The following is an 18,082-nucleotide window of genomic DNA, read 5'->3' on the forward strand; positions in this document are numbered from 1 at the left end:
AAAAGGCGCTTTTGCGTTGCTGTTTTGTTACACACTCAGTATCTTGAAAAATAAAATACCTTTAGGGTAAGAGTCCTACGGTCTACCGAGTAAACTACGCCAGTCGACATTTTACTCCGACAACAATTTTTTTATTTAAAAAGCCAATTTGTTTGAATTAGTACATGTACACTCATACACTATAGACATATTACCTGCATCATACACAAACGCATACAACTTAAACCTGCAATCGCGAGTAGGTGTACCATTGCGAAACCGTAATAGCTTATATGTACTAACACACGTGGTACGCAAGTATGGGTGTACTATTTTGTAAACACAGTCGTTTATTCATTTTATCGAGTTATCGCTCGATAATCCGGCTGGTATACAATTTATCCTTAATGGCCAAATTATATCAACCGTACAAGGAAGAAATTAATAGGCAGAGAAATATCCCTGTGCACGAGAATTTTTACACTTTTCTTGCAACTGCGTAAGCGCTACAGATGTTTCTTGGGAGCTAAACTTACATGCATATACTTACTATGATAACATGTTCCACTCTTTTTTTGTCGATGCTTTCATTGCGGAACTGCTGTATTATAATAAATTGTAGCTACGTCGTGTGGTATTCGTAAACATTGAGAAGTCGATACCCTCGACAGATTTATTGAAATAAAACTTAAGATACTCATCGTAGGATAATGTAAAATATAAAAAAAAAAAAAAAAAAAAAAAAAAAAAAATTCAGTATAAAGTTTCACGGTGTACTCTTTAATCTATCAAATCACTTACACCAGCATTGCTTCGTCTACCCCCAATCTTCAGCTGCACTTGTTCTATTTACAATCAAGAGATGGAAAAAAAAAATTGACCAAAGTCAATAACTTCAATTCCTTAAATCAAATAAAACCACGCATCAACCCAAAAATCCGTACCACTACTTCCCACCCATGGATGCAGCAAAAAAATAGACTACTTGCTCATTCATCGCAGTCGTACCCAAAGTTTAGAAAAAAAAAAAAAAAAAAAAAAAACAGAAGCTTGCACCACGTAACCCACGCGTGTAATTGCACAGCCCCAGCGCTTACCTTACACCACTGACAAAATCAGGCTCTTAGGCCAATGCTCGTCCATTATTCAATTAAAGCGCCATGAAAAAACGGGTTGTATGTTGTTAATGTAATGTATACATGTATACACGTACACATCTATTATAAAATCACGCACGCGCCGACTAATTACATTGTGCGCTGTACACACCTTCTCCCTCCTTGCTCCAAATCCAAAGACGATGAAAAAAAAAAAAAAAAAAAAGTATCGAGTGAACCTCCGAAACATAAGCCGCGCACTTGCGAAAGAGGTAATCTCCCTTGCACGTGTATGCGTATACATATAGGTACTAGACCCAGAGAGGCCGAAAACGCGAGTAAAGGCATAATCGCTCGTTGCGCGGCTCGCGCCGCCGACATTGTTCCTAATTACCCGGTCTGCTGCCGCGGAGTCTAAAATTCGCGCTCTCTTATTATACACACTTAACAGCACCGGCAGTGATTTATGCGCGTTTTCGCAACCCAGTTCTCCCTCCTCTCCCCCCCCCCTAAACCTCCTCCCGGTTCTACTGTTTTAAGTAATTAACAAGGCCTTTTCGTTCATCCATGTTAAGGGTATAATCGCCACGAGAGCTCTCGTATTCCACCCCGAGGACGATATACGTGGTTATTATGTGTGTATCCTACATGTGATACACGTAATTATGTAAAAGCTCTTGCTCACACGTATATACCAATACATGTAAGTACAAACAAGCGTGTAATCTATATTTACGTGTATATTAAGTATACACATCGGTGTATGCGTAAGCGCGGTAGCTCGAGGGGTTACCCATACGTTTATATATATGTGGATGCATGCTTAGTACAAATACGGAGATAGAGAGAGATGCCGTCCCCCGATAAATCAAATAACAACTAGTCGGGAGACCGCCGGGCCGGTCGGCTTAATCTAGATAATCTATATAGCTACGCCATATAGACACGAATCGGTATACCTGCGGAGTACATATTGTATACACATAGGTACCGATCACAGCTGTAAGGTCTATGTATATATACATGTGGCGCAAAAGTGAGATAATCAATATATATATATAGGTGTACCCATAACCGGTAATCTTCGTCCCGACTCGCAGTGCTGCGGTTTGTATAATACGTACACAGGTGTATACCGATCCGTGACGTAGACGAGACTTTGCTCTATTTTTCGCGGCTACGACTGGTTCGCGCAAATGGTGCCTAATAGCTGTCAACGCATTTATTGCCTAGGTATGGGTATAGTAACGAGGGCAGTGGAGGTATCGATCAAAACCAGAATCAACTCGGTGAAAATTCCGCCCCCAGGCTCGTCTATATTTTAGCAACATCTGCGCGCTCTCACATACGATTAGCGGTTTTTTTTTTAATTTTTTTTTTTTTATCAGCACTCCTGTAAACCACGCGAGGAAACAGTTCGCACAGATTATTACGTAGTACCTCTATCCCTCGGGAACGGGGTACACCCCTAGTGCTCTACATTTTTTTCAATTATCGCCTTTTGGCTAATCAATATCCCAAATCGTGGGCTCCGCGCTCGATCATTACAAGCGCGGGTTTAGCTTACGCGCGACGTTAATTGATTTCTCGGACTCGTAAATTTGGCAAGGGAGATTACGTACCGAGGTTTAGGTACGTTGCGCAACGCGTACTTGGATTGATTGTGGGTGAGCTCTCTTTTTTTTTTTTTTTTTTTTTTTTTTTTTTTTTTTTTTTTTTTTTTCATGTACCGCAACACGCGTTTTGCGTGGGGAAAAAAGTACAGAGACGTAACTTGCCCCGTCTCTCAAGTCAAGAAAAAGGGCATATCCTCTTATCACCGGCAATACGTTACCCAAGCTCGCTATCAGCATCCATTATCAATTCAATTTCTCAAAGCACACAGTCGCAACGCAGTATCAAAGGGTATCCCTTTCTCTTGGTCCTGCACGGATGGGCACCAAGTATTGCTCCATCGAAAGAAACATTACCATCTCGCCCGCCTGTCTTGATAAATTTAATTAATCCCCCATTACTTCGTCATTCGCGCGATTATCTTAATGAAACGGCCCTCTCTCTTTCTCGCATTCCGATTTCGCCTGGCTTAATAAAGAGAGACCTTATCTGACCGACTGTTGCCCGTACCCTGTGTAACATACACACGCTTCCTCTCGTGGATGCGCGAAGAAAATTGAACGTCCCGTGCGGCTAAACGCTCGTTTTTCACGCCGAGTTAATTAATTTTTTCTCGCCCCCTATATGTACGCGATGGATTTCCCCCCTGTATATGGCTCTCGCGTATACCGATTGTATTATACGTTGCGCGTGTATACGTTTTCATTTTGGCACGACGCGCCCAATGATCGACGTGTTTTTCGTACTTCCGACCGCTCGTTTAAGGGAATTGCGTGTTTATCATAATATTATACGCGCGTTTTCGCAAAGTATATATATATATATGCGCGCGCGCGCGGGTTAGTACTTGGCATTATGTAAATTTTTCCGTTTATTATCGTCACGGGCTAACTAGGTACGCCTGCCCGTGGCTGTTCACACGTGCGGCCCGTGATTACCCCTTCTCCGCAGCTCGTTTGCAACGCACCTTTTCAATACGATGACGGGGGCGGGGGGGGTGGTTATTTACGAGCGAGTGTCGAGAGATCGATCGTACAATTTTAAATAATCAACCATTTTGGCTCATTGTGCAAATTCAGTGTAATCCGTGTCGTTTATTGGTTGATATACTTATAATTTACTAAGCCACTAAGGACACTTTATTATTTATTATAAAAAATATTTTTGTGCACGTTTTTGCTCAACTTACATTGTCTATTATGACATAAATGTTTATTATGGATGACAATGTAAATGTATCACTTGATACTTGAAAATTACATGGTTCTACTCGAGTCACTTATCCGTCTGACGATGGCTCGTCTTACCTTACTCGTCTGTTTCTACTTGACATTGTACAGTTGATTTTTAACTCTCAGGTTATACGCGAGTCAAATACACTGTTGGACTGTTTCGTTTAATAATTGTAGGTCAGTCATTCAAATGATGGAAAATTACTTTTCATTTTTTAATTTATAATAAATAAGAGCGTGTTTTTATAATATTTGTATAATACATGCAAAATCCGCTCATGAGCAGTAAAAAAATAAAATTACATCTTGGACAATATTTTGTTAGGAAGAGATCCCCAAAACATAGCTAGTTAATAGCGTGCTTACACACATATTGTATCTCTTGACCGACCTTGTGTGTAAAAGTGTTCAGTGCACGAGCGCGGGAAGGTATCGAGTGACCAGTAATTTGGGGTTGAGAGCATCTACGCGTGGTACAACACACAAAAGCCCATGGCACTAAGGCGGTCAGGAAGATAAAGAGGGAAACGTACACCACCACGCTCGAGCTGCGCGTAAAACTCGTCCGCAAAGACTCTGTAAGCACATCGCACACAGGCCCCATGTACATACTTACCTGTCGATTCTCGTAGCGGGCAAAACTACGCAGCACATTTCATACAAATTCTCACTCTTTCACGCGTGAGAATAATTTTACGAGCTCACGATATTTTGGTCGCGCAAGAGGGGAAACAAAAAAAAAGAACCCCAACCAAAAGCTACGCAGTAATCTTACTGTACGCGAAAACAAACAATAAACTTGTTGTGTGTGCATGCGTATACGGAGAAAAATTCCGCGAGGGTGAAAATTTTCCGCGAAAAGCCCTCGTATCTTTATACTCGCGGCGTGTGCAATTAAAGTGCCGTTAGACAAACACACACGTCATACATATACGTATAGTAGTGTGCACGTAAGTACGTACTGTTGCATACCCGACAAAAGTGGAACAATGGACTCTGGGGGAGATAGATGTAGGATATAATTGACGCTTTTGCCTCGCGTACATGTATACACACACACCGTGCGCGTGTACACGTGTAATTACTTTGGCGGTACTCGCTTTTCGCGAGGTTTGACTATACGGAATGCCGGGACGCGCATTGTTTTTTGATATAATTTCATCGATACGTGGCTGCCGATAAGCCGATCGTTTGGTAAAAATGGCCCCCTGTACCCGTGAAAACAAAAAACGCGGCTCTATAATTTGGGGCGCGATTGATGGTTTATTTAGATACACCTCTCTCCCAAGCTCGCATTATTGGCGATAAAGGAAGAAAAAAAAAAAAAAAAAAAAGACCCACGCTCAGCGGGTTATTATTGATTTATTACCGCGTCTTTACCCGCGGATCGAATTGAAACCCCGACAGATTACGCGCGCTCGTAAATTCTCACATGATTGTATCCATCATCGGCTCTTAAACGCGTGGAGGGAGGAGAAGTAACAAAAAAAAAAAAAACAAAAAACAAAACAAAAAAAAAACGATACCATCCACTTAAGTGTATGTATAGATGCACAGAGTTAACGCGCTGTAGGGTATACAATTTGCATAGCAATCTCACGCGTATCTCTTCCCTCGAACGTATCTGCAGTATTTTACCCGAAAACCGAAATTCCTTCTCACCTGTACCTATATACATATAACGAGGGGAAGCAAAAAAAAACAGCAACCCCACGCGATAGAGACAAACACACACACGTACAGTTTGTCTCTCAACGAGATCACGCGGGGCCGTACAATTCGCACGGGAAGCGCCTAGGCATATCGAATTCCTCGCAACGGCGGTGGTGCAGGCCGGCGTTTCTCTTAAACAGGCACCCAACAACGAGCCGAGGCCTCCTCGCCGATCGTGTTTCCGCGTGTGAGGGGCGCACGCACCGCGACGTGTTTTAATTGGCCAGCGCGGCAGATTCACAGACGGCACGCGTCGAGAGATTTCGTATACCTTGTACAGACTCACCCATCAGGGACCGTAGGTATACACACGTGTGTACTACAAGGAAGCGAATCGGCCCAAGGTTAGGAGGGTTGCTTCAGGTGGATTTCTCCCCGCACGACCCGAGAGTGTGATAAGCGATTTTCTCTCTTTCCTATCCACCGGCGCTCGTCCTTCTCTACGTCGAGCCTCTAAGTAATTGAAAAACGCACGCGTTGTGCGCATCCCCCGGATAAAAGGGGAGTGTGTGGTAAATTTTCTCGCACGGCTAATTGAAAGGGGAATATACCACGTGTGTATGCCTACGTGTGTCGCTTCGCGCGCGCGTATAATTTAACCGGCCGCGCAAAACAGAGCTCGTAAAGCGAGAGAGATGAGATTCGTGTCGAGATAAAAACCCAGCCGGCTCCGTCGCGTATAATAGTACCTGTTTATAATATGTGTGCGCGGTGCAAATAAGCCCGCGATCGCGAGAGGAGACGAAAAATCGAAAATTGCCCGTCCCGCGCTCCCTTGTTTAATATGTATGTGTAATAATGCGTATATACGTATATATAAGCACCATCGCAATATATGGCGCATCGACGTCGGTGTTCCCAATATGTCCCTCCACCTCCTCCTTATTCGGGAGCATTATTATCTTTGGTGCGAAATTCGTGTACGCACGTCACGTACCTATATGCCAGAAAAAACGGGACATGCGTACATGTATGTATACTTACCTGGGCTCGCGTGTCGGCGCGTCGTTTGCGTTGGTACTCGAGTGTGTCCAAAAATAAAAATGCCTCACTTGTACAAAACACCGCGAGTATTTCGAGAGGACGAGGGAAGGGATGTACAATCGGTAGCTCACACACGGGCGCGCAAGTGGGTGATAAAGAGTCGTTTGCGCGCCTGTAAAGACACCCCTTTTCTTTTTTCGGGATCGCGTGCTGATTTTCGGGGCTATATGTGTGCACGCGTGTGCTCAGATCCTGCGTCGAGAAGGGAAACGAGATTTTTTTTTTTTTTTTTTTTTTTTGTAAAAAGTCGCCGTTTATCGATGTGATTACAGACGGTGCGCGGGATCTTTTTTTTTTATTTTTTATTGGAAATTGGTTTTTTCGAGGCTTGGTATAAGAAGGTCCGTAACGATCGGTATTGCGGTGCCGTTTCCGCGTATTCAATTACATACGTATACCGGGTTTACGGGGACAATGAGGTGCATGGGCCCGTTTTTTTTGGGTGCGGTGGGAATTATTAATTACGTTTAAAATGTAACGATTGCGCCGGGAAAGTTGGAAACTGTATTTTTTTGGAAAGTGTACAACTTGTCGTTGCTATGAGTATTTTTACCATTAAAAAGTCTTACAGTTGGTGCACGATCAGTGGTGCGATACAGGCTGAACTCGGCCAAGTTTGTTGTTGGACACACGAAATAGTGTTTTTTTTTCTTTTTCACTAAAACACTAAGATGATATTTATTAAACGTCATAAATTAATGCAATTGAGCCCAAAAACAATTAAACAAAAAAATCAATGTAGGGGTGAAGGAAAGGTTTACAGCAATATAAAACCCTCAAAATCGTACGAGTGCATCCACTCGCTTATACTCTAAGGCGGTCAGATCACTATACCGAATGCGAATCTTGTCCAGAGCGTAATATCCTTCCTCACTCACTCGCACCAGCTCAAAAAATTAAAGAAAAAAAAAAAACCCTTCCACTTTAAAGATCGAGTATAGGTATACGTGCACATACATATATGCAAGGCGAGCAGCGATGCACGCCACTCTAAAGCTTAAGCTTTCGCTTATAGCCACACGTGTAAGTATACACATATACACGTACGAGCGAATGCAAAAGGAAACGATGATGCATTATACGCGCGCGAATGATTCGGACAGGAGGAAAAATTTGATGCAACCGTGATGAACGAGCAGACGTGTGCTGGGGCGAGCGAGCTTGCACCGAGACCCGGTACACACACGTACCCCATATATATACGCATATAGGTATATATATATATATGTGCGATTTTCAATCTTCTAATTGGGTGTTTGCTAGTGGACGATGATGAAGAATTGTACTGCCTCGGCTCTTACGTGAGCCTTATATGTTTTTTCCTGCTTCTTTTTTTCTTCCTAGGGATGAAAAACTACGTGCACTTTCTCACCGCGTCATACACATTATCACAAGCATATAATATCCACTATCGCGCATACGTATGATGTACACTTTTGTTCCCCTTTTCCCGAGGATATCGCGCGCTCGCTTAATTAGACGGAATCACATTTCTCTAACGTACATACACGTGTTGCCAGAGTCCGAATGTTACATACACTTGGCCTTTTGGCGAAACGCGTTGATTCCTTTATTACCATCGCGATATGGAAACCCGATGTTTACGACGTGCACATCAAAAAAAAAAAAAAAAAAAAAAAAAAAGAGAGTCCGCGTCTAAAATCTCGTTAACGGCTTGTTTAACAGCTCGTGCAGGGCCCAAAGTTTGAATTTCCACACTTAGCCTTGTATACACACACATCAAAAGCAAATATATATAGTACATGTATACGCGTGGACACGAGCGCGTGTTTATTTCCCCATCTCCTCGGCAAGAGCGGCGTTAAAATCAATCGCTTCCACTTTGCGAATTAAGATATCCTAATGATAGCATCCCCAGCGAGCTCGAGTTGAGGAGGGGTTGGGGGGGGGACACACTATCGCTCCCCGGCATCGCGATGGCTAATTACGCCCGTGGTATAAATATCTCGCTCTCGCGGATGGAGATATAAATATCAGCGGGGTCTCGAATTTCCAGCCCCAGAGAGAGAGAGGATGAGTAAAATTCTATTACCCCCCCGCCCCCCAACCCAATACGCACATAAAATGCGCACTCTCTTTCGGTAATTCAATTCGCACTCCTCCATCATCTTCCAATCGGCCCGAAATATCTCTCGCGCTCGCCGAGTTGCTTTCTAATTAACCGTGTACGCTCTTTCCCTTCAAACGCACACACATAAGCAGCCTCGTTTTATTTTCATCCTCGTATACATACGAGAGAGAGCGAGCCCTTTCCATCAGCGTGTGTGCACTTAATCCCAAAGCCCTTGCACATATATATTTTATGGGGATTAAATCGCTGCGTGTATATATATATACACAGTTGTGTATTTATGAAGCCCGACACGCACGCGGGTTAAGAAAATTACGGACAACACGAGCTGTCTTTGGTTGTAGCTGGGCCGTTTGTGTCTTTTGTTTTTGCGCGAGGTTTGCCTTCGAGGTCAGGAAGATGCGCCGTGATTGAGATGTAACTGCTTGGGCTGAACGGGTGTGTGTCGCGTGGGCGTGATTTTGGCGATCGGACCAGACTTGCCTTCGTTTTTTCGATTGTTTTGCGCGTGGTGAGGTCGGGATACATGAGATACATAAGAAAGAAATAAAGACAGACTCTTTTCTTTTTTTAAAAATTATTTTTCAGGTCTTTCGCCTTTCAGTTTTGTATACATAAATATATTAGGATATGTGTAAAAAATATATCCTTATGTTTTGGATTTTTTTTCTTCCCTTTTTCATCAAATTATCAACTCTTTAATTTATTATACCTATGTGTTATTCCTGATGTGTTTGTATCTATTTTCCGATTTAGTACACGTGTCAGGACTTTTTAGTTTCCGAGTCACTGCTTTATTAACTATTTCTATTTATGTTCAACCTAATGTTAATCAATCTTAATTACCAATATTATAACCCCTTTTTCCATTCACTACGTACAGTGTGATATCAAATTTTAAGCATTTTTTTCAATCGATCAATTTATTTTGCTTTGAAATGGTAAAAATTCTTTATTCGGTATGTATGAATATTCCATCAGACGGTTATTCAATTGAGAGCACCTCCAAACGAAATCGTTATCGAAACAATGTTTCTTCAACGAGGCAACATGGCCCAACACAAATTTCATAACAAGTACACATCTGACTGCATCACCTTTCGATTCGTTTCGGCTGCACTGCGACCGTGTACCTATACATGCTTCGGCGTTAAGTAGTTCGCCGTGTTTCAAACCACTTTACAACCAAAGCGAAAACACAGTACCTACGTGGGCGCACGTATCGCACGTACAAGCATATACACCCGCTCTCTCTCTCTCTAGCTGCACTATATGATACGTTCGTAACAAACATCCGTTTAATTAGCCATCCAACTCCCGGCGAGCGCGCCTAGGAGATCGCAAGGGGTAACAAAAAAAAAAGGAGAATCAAATTTATATACTCCGTTGTTGCTCGTTACACATCCACACACATAAATACAATCGGCCGAGATAAAACGCGCGTGTACACGCTCCCGCGATGACTTTCTGGAAAATGCGCTTCTCGGAGATCGGCATCGCACCGATGTCGCTTACGCAACGACGCCTACGATGTTGGCTCGGTAGTTGTTTGCTCGCGGGGGGGAGGGGGGGAAGTCGGAGTACACAGCTCTAGCTCAAGGGAACACGACTGGGCTGCACACATTTTTATGTTAAAACTCAAATGTGTATTGTACAGTGCCGATCTTTTTCTACCATCTTCGACTCGATTCTCTTGGAAATCGTTACGATATGCTCGGCACATTTTGTCAAAATCGAGCTGATTTAATATTCCCGGTGGATAAAGGTTTTCGTGAAAGTGTATCACGCGTTACGCAAACGCGGCCTCTGCACCAAAAGTGCATACATGTACCGCGACGAGCAAACGATTATTTACGATCGGGAGAGGGAGTCGCGCAAAAAAAAAAAAAAAAAAAAAAAAAACAGGACAACAAAGAGCCTTCGCTCTCCTCTACTTTTTTTTTTCTTAACCCCTTTTGGCATCGGATAACTCATCATCTTTGCCACACTTTCGCGTACAAGAAGCAACGCAAAATCCCGTTGACACGAACTTCAATTAAAGCGCGACCGCGCGAGTACAGGGCTCCGTACGTGAAAATTACAAAAAATATCGTAAATCTCGATCTGGGCCGCAACACCTTTGGCCCTTGCGCCGAAGAAAAAAAAAAAAGAGAGAGTCTCGCCGGTGTGCGTTGGGGGATAAGAATCGCTCGCTCTCCTTTAATTCGGGCTTAACGGTGAAATTATCGACTCGTATAAGCGCGCGCGCGCCCACGCTTATTTTTACATCGCTAAAAAATACCACGCCGGCTGATCACTGTACGGAGAAACGAGGTGAAGGTGCGATCGGAGTTTTTCTCATTGTACCCTTTGGATCCAAGATGTGATTCAATTGATTCGCTAAACTCTCGGATAAAGAGGAAGAAGCGGAAAAATGTTCCATCGAGGCATACGTGCATAGAGAGAGGTATCCCGAGGAATCTCAAAAGTATACCCCGGCACAAAAATAAGAGGGACGATGGGAGATATCACCGAAGCCGGGGCGAGTCGATGGGCCTTTCTTTTTTTTTCCCCCTTCCCCATCGCTCCCGCACACATGTATATATACCGTAGCACGCCTTCATTGTCTCTCCGGCGAGTGCGCGCAGATGTCTATACGCCCCCATCAACTTCGCAATGTCCGGCACACCTTGTGCATGCCCCGCGCCACGCTGCCTTTATAACGCCACACCGCAGGCGCATATATATACATGTACACACAGTCAAAGTTAACCCGGATATTTTAGCGTCGCTCTCCTCCGAGCGTTTGTTTCCCTTTGTCTATAAGGTGGGATAAAAATATCATATACGACGGCCGTGCGGGGGAGTATAGGTGTACGAGGGCACCGAGGGTCCGTTTGGATTCGCCTCCTCCTTCTCGCTTGCAATATGGGTATTATTATATAGTTGCCGATGTTATACATGGGCTTGTGCAATGAATCCTCGGTGTGTTTCTCATTGTGAGCCAGCCGTGAAATTTTACGTGGTGTGCTTTTTGGTATATTTTATCGTTGGGAAACGTTTAGCGATTACTTCACGGGGATACATACACAGGTTTTTTCAATCGTTCCTGTCAACGCGTCGAGTGTTGTCTTGTTGATGCGCTCGAGGTTCTCCTTCACGATGATCATGTACGCGCGGTACGTTAAACAGGAGAATAATTGCGTAGAAAGTGCTTTATTCGTTAGTAACTCCAAAGATGATGACTATCATCATTTAGAAGTTTTTACCAACAATGTGGAAATTTACTGTAAAATTTTTTAGTTGACTCATCCTTGATCCAAAAAAAAAACAGACGTAAAATACGATAGGTCGTACATTATACTCAAAGGTAATAAAATGTAAACGTCATTTGAGTTTTTTGATTTAGTATCGGTCGACCATCAACTGGTAAAAGTGTACGTATATTATATAATTGAGGTAAATACATTTTTTTCTGCGCATGGACTTTCATGATTCGATGGAAATGTGTTTTTGGAAGAAAACAAAAAAATATTAAGTTTCAATAATAAAGGCGCGAGTGTACTTTTCTTACGTTTTATATACCGATGAGAGTAAACTAAAAAACAATGAAAACTGTAAGACACGTATTAGACACTGAACAAATGGCATTGATTTCAGTAATGATAATTTTCAGCAACAAAGTTCCCAATCGTGGGGTTATTGATAGCCGCAATCAAGCGAGTACACACACAGTCATCGTCCTCTCGGTAATTAAATGTACCATCGAAAATCGTCATGCCTGATACTCTCGTGCACTCCTACGCTCACCCATTGGATGTATACATGTACCGCGCATAAAACTCGTAAGCGCATCAATTTTCCCTTTCTCTCTTCCAATGCGGTGAATAATAATTACCAATCAGTCACTCAGCCGTCGATCAGCGGCGGTGTAATGGAACACCTGTCAAGCTGCCTCTTTTGCTACCATGCCCATTTTTGTGATTCATGCCGCGCGTTTTATCAAACGATACGTGCGCAGCGAGAAAGGATTTGAAACGTATTTTGCAATGTGATCATTAATTGGACATTTATTGCATTTTTTTTTTTTTTTTTTTTTTTTTTTTTTTCTTTTTTTTCGATGGTGTTTCATTGGAGCGTGATCGACAAGTATACATAATACGTTTTTTACGAAATATTTATAAACTATTCGTGATTTATATCACGGCAATATATTACAATCAATGGATGGCAGTTTATATTACAATGTCTCGGATCAACGCACAAACAAATAAAACCTAGTGCTTTAAATTATTAAGTTATTCTACGTATACTACATTAAACGTAACATCGATCGATTCTTGCAACAACTTTGTTTGTGAATATATATATTAATCTATTTTTTTCTACAACACTACATTCTCAAGTTCACAAAAAAAAGCGCGCACTCGATCGGTTCTTCCGTCGATGAACCATATTCGAATGCTCACACACTGTAAATCCAAGTGTGTATAGAAATGATGCACACACGTGACATCTCTTTACACATTTAACACACTCAACAAAATTCTTCCTCCCAAGGATCTACTGAAAAAAAAAAAAAAAAAAAAAAAACGAGCTTCAGTGATCAGAGTCCCTTCTTCACGCACGACACCCCGTCGGCAGTGAGGACCTCGCTGAAGCTGCACTTGCACACGCGCCGGAGACCCGTGCCGTTCTCCGTCGGCACGGCGAAGCAGTACTTGTCGCAGCCGCCCCGCTCGTCGTCCCTGCACGGGTGGTCGTTCCTGGTTTTTTGCGCCACCTGGGTGTAAGCGAGGATCTCGGTGATGGGCGCCGCCTCGTTGTCGTTCACCAGCTCGAAGCTCGGGTCCTTGGCCCCCGTGGCCTTTTTCACGCGCCTGATCGCGTTAGCGTCGATGGCCCTGTAGTACACGTGGTCCTCGTCGACGGCCAAGGCGCGCGCCGCTGGATCCAACTGGCCCGGGTAGATCTTGATCGCCCCGATGCTCCGCACCTCCGAGCCGTCGAGGCCCGAGTGCTGGATCTTCTCGAGGCCGGGCACGCACCAGTAGAGCCGGTCCGCGTACACGTCGACCAGGAGACTGGCTATGTAGTAGCGCGACTCGGAGCTCGCGCGGTTCAACTCCCGGATGTTGGTGCCGTCGAGGTGGGCTCGGTATATCCTGCTGCGCGCGCCGTACCAAAAGCTCGTCTCCGCGAAGAATAGGTAACCCCGGTTCGGGTGGACGGCGTGGCTGGTCAACCGGGAGCGCTCGGTGAGGACGACCGCGGGGTACCAGGGCCTCTCGGCGTTCACCGCCACCATGAGGTTGCGCGAGCTGCCCATTATAACGTACAGGTTCTTGGAGATCCAGTCGAAAGCCACGTCCCGGAAGTCGTCGTCCTGCTCGAGGACGCGCTCCCAGTGGCTGTCGTTGAGCTCGACGCGGTAGAAGCGCGAGTGGTCGACGTTGGCCACCTTCGCCCAGTAGATGATGGTCTTGGCCCCGTGGTCGAGGTTAAGGCCCCCGAGCACCGTCTCGGGCCTTATGTCGTCCGCGTACTTGTGGTCCGAGTGGTAGTTCAGCGTCGAGTTGTCCTCGTGCGAGTTGATCCGGCACAGTCCCGGCTGGTTTTTCGTTATCACCAGGAAGTTCGGCTTGTCCTCAACGTGTTTCTTGTCTGCGGGGATTTAACGTTTTTCACCATTAATTTTCCGATGCAAGTGCGTTTAATTTTTTATGCGCAATTTTTCTTTTTCTTTTTTTTTTCTTTTCATACTGAAATTTAATAGTACTACAACAATTCCAACACTGTAACGTAGCTAGCATGGTATAAGTGTTAGAGTCGTATATCAAGATTTGGTTAACACCTTCGTATACAAGGTTCAAACCCCAGTTTTTATCACGAAGAAGGATATTGTTTCAACAGTAATGATTCAAATGCTGACTTAAACGCATATAAGACATAAGTATCTCAGCGGTAGCAGTTCTGGAGCAGTACATTTTTTTTTTGTTTTCGTTATACGTAACCCACGAAAAACCTTAAAAACAAAAACAGATAATGATGCAATTATCGTAAAAAAACTCGAACAGTATTGAACAGTATTTTCGAAAATACCATCATTAATATATTACCAAAAAATTTTTGAGTGCTTATGAGATACTATTGTTTCTCATGATATCTTTGCAGAAAAGAAAAATTAAAAAAAAAAAAAAAAATTCCCAGTCGCAAGAATAAAAATTTTTTACATCTCAAATCAAAGTAATGTTGTTGGAAATTTTTGCTGAAAAAAAATTTTCTGTGCCTACGTTATTCCTGTACATTAAATAGGTATACCAAATTGAATCGAAATATGAAAAAAAAAATTAAATAGTTATTCAGAGAAGTGAGTCTTGTTGAAAAAATATACCACATGCAGACAAATAAAAAACACCTACACGAATCAGTGTGGGATATGTCAAGTCGTTAATTAACGTTTTGGTTAATATCTTTGTATCAGTGAATCAATCCCATTTGAAAATATTTCATGGTATAAATTTCTAGTTAACTATGTTACGCTTAACTTTTCTTATATTTTATTTAGCACGACAATTATTGTAACTTATTCGTAAAAAATAAAAATTGGACGAAAATTCATGGATGCTTAATGAAGTTAAATTATCAATTTCAAACTACATCAGTTTCGCAACATTCTTTAATCAAGTCGTACGTCGAGGGAACCATCCAAAGGAATTCCCATTGATATCGTAATTCTGGAAAGTGCGACGGATTACGCAGTTACGTCGATTATTTTGCAATAAGCAATAACGTTTCTGCAGCGCCAACTTTTTTTTTTTTTTTTTTTTTTTTTTTTTTTTCCAACGCGAATATGTTATCGCTTTGTTATGACGTGCCTCGTCTACTGTACGTATGGGTACAGTGCCCGGCATGCGTAAACATGTGTACTACATTTGAATGAGCAAGTAAACGATATTTTAGATAAAAACGTTTAAAGAAGCTTCTTTTGCTTACGTATTCATTGGGTATGATTTTTTATTCACACCATTTTTCAAGATGAACATGATGTTTGTACTTTTTCATGAGCAAAACATGTTTTCACAGAGAAATGGAACCTATAGGATTATAAAAAATGATTCGAGACAAAAAAAACTTTTTTAAACACATGAATATCACCGAATAATGCTCGTATACGTACAACAGTATAGGTATGCCAATAGATTGGGTATAACAACATTAACAATACACAATGATGATGAAATCGTACGTAACAAAAGAGGACACACCTGCCTGGTATACATGAATCGTGCACTATAATTTGTTAAATCAATGTTCTTCTCTTGCAAATTCATTTTTCAAAAACGCAATGTAAATAAAAAAAAAAAAAAAAAAAAAAAAAGGTATCAACTATTTTTTATCCCGGAGGAAAGGCAATTTGTACAACTTGTCATGGCTTTGCGTACCATTTCGCTCGAACATTGTGGTCATAATTATCCCATTACTCATTTTGCCGCGTGTGCGTGACCAGTCAATGGAAAGAGAAATCGGGGACTCGAAAACCCAGTACCTCTGCGCTAACCGAGCCCTTCTCTCTCTCTCTACCAATCGACCCGCGCAAACGGCTAGACGCGACGCGATTAAACCAAGAAAACAAGTAACGAAAGCTCCCACACTCAGCGTTGAACTTACACTTGAGCGCGCACCCCTCCGCATCCACGGGCACTCCGAATTCACAGACCACGACGACGACGAGCACAGCGACGCATCCGTACTTGAATTTCATCTCTTGGCAGCGTCCAAGCTAGCAAAGGGCCGAAGACAAATTGAGCTCGCGCTTCGGACGCCTCGTTGACTGTCTGGGCTCTCCCGTATCGGCAGCCGGGGTTATCGTGCGTTTGACTTCGCAGCGATACCGCGACAACGTAATACATACATGTGTATACACTTGGCGATGTTTTCACGAGCGGCTTTGGGGGTCTCTCGTGCTTTTTTTATTTTTTTTTATTTTAACACGCACATGGATTTTCCTCCCAACTTTTTTTATCACTTGCGAAAATTGCGCGCGTCGTCGATCCGAACCAGACAGCTTCCTTTGTTTGGTCGGCGAGCGAATGCAGCGTCTTATCCGGCGGGCGATAGCGCGCACGTAACTGCGGCGAGTCCCCGATAAAAAATACGCACACCCGCTCGGTTTATTTATAGGAGTGAAATCTACCGACGAGCGCGCCAGTGTAATTCATCTTCGATTACCGCGGAAACGGTGCTTCTAAAATAGTTTTTTGCCACTTTTGTACGATTAATCGTATTTTTGACGACCAAGTTATTGGGGAGTTTGAAATGAATATCAAACGATCGGTTTAGCCCGCGAGTCTTGGACTTTGGAGTCAAAGGTGCGACGATAAAGTTGGAGCAACGCGCAAAAATTTTTCTTAAATATTGTTTATTACACAAATTAACGTACTTTGGTCAAATTTCAGATCATCGAAGCATTTTGTAAATTGCTAGAGCCCCACGCATTGAAATAAGCAATTATCTTTTCATTGAATCCGATCCATATATTTTGAGATTTAAATGCAGTCGCGCGAGCGTTTTTTATGTTATTACATTCTTCGTAGTAAAGAAATATTTAAAAAATACAGCCCTTTGTGAGAGTCACTCAGCTTATTTTTTATTGTTTTGATGAAATTTCCAAGGAGAATACATCGGTCATACTCGATAAACAATTTTCCAAAGTTTTATCAGTATTCTGCCTACAATCATTTCACGTATACGAATAACCACCGTAATTGCGGAGACGCGACGTGCGCAACGAGAAATTCCAAAAGCGCGCGCACACCCTCCACACGTGTACTCCAAGAAATACCTTTCGTAATAGAAAAGAGGCCCGAAAAAAAAAAAAAAAAAAAAAAAGAAAAAAAAAAAGGTAGAGAAGAAAGATAGTTGAGTGCGAAAAGGGGGTATATACAGCCGCGCAGTAGCATCGGCATGTCGGAACAATAAATTTACATAGCGATGTAATCGGCCGGGAAACAAGTGGCCGAACAAGAGAAGATGCGCTATCGTGGGAGTAGGGGAGAGGACACCTCGTTGGTCACGCGCGATATGCGCCAGCCGTGCTAACGAGCCCTCGTGTGTATATACGTATGGATAAATATATACACGTGCGGTGGCGGCAGGGAGAAGAGACCGCGGTTACGATGTCGCCCGCGGGCCGATTATCATCGGGGCGGCTTCCCCCTAGAACCGAGCTTCCGATGCCATGGTGCTGGTGGTGATGCATTTATCTCTCTGTTGCGCGAGGATTATTGAAATCATCTCGTTAGCGCGACTATATGGACGGTCGGCGACGC

At 43.0% G+C, this 18,082-nt stretch overlaps 2 protein-coding genes across 3 annotated transcripts in view; one reads left to right on the forward strand and one right to left on the reverse strand.

Annotated features, from left to right (window-relative positions):
• LOC111642824 (uncharacterized) overlaps window positions 1-18,082 on the forward strand; it is a 346,613-nt gene that overhangs the window by 300,733 nt on the left and 27,798 nt on the right. The gene's annotated exons all lie outside the window — the stretch shown is intronic.
• LOC106647020 (low-density lipoprotein receptor-related protein 2-like) lies at window positions 12,204-16,579 on the reverse strand. The gene is made up of 2 exons (XM_014363260.2): window positions 16,422-16,579; window positions 12,204-14,414 (listed from the first exon to the last, which is right to left on the reverse strand). Exons 1-2 carry the CDS (start codon window positions 16,513-16,515, stop codon window positions 13,357-13,359), a joined length of 1,152 nt encoding a protein of 383 aa, XP_014218746.2. The 5' UTR covers window positions 16,516-16,579; the 3' UTR covers window positions 12,204-13,356.

The sequence above is a fragment of the Copidosoma floridanum genome, unplaced genomic scaffold (assembly GCF_036245765.1).
Source record: "Copidosoma floridanum isolate Cflo_tuat_1 unplaced genomic scaffold, Cflo_Japanese_pri ptg000020l, whole genome shotgun sequence".
NCBI lineage: Eukaryota > Metazoa > Arthropoda > Insecta > Hymenoptera > Encyrtidae > Copidosoma > Copidosoma floridanum.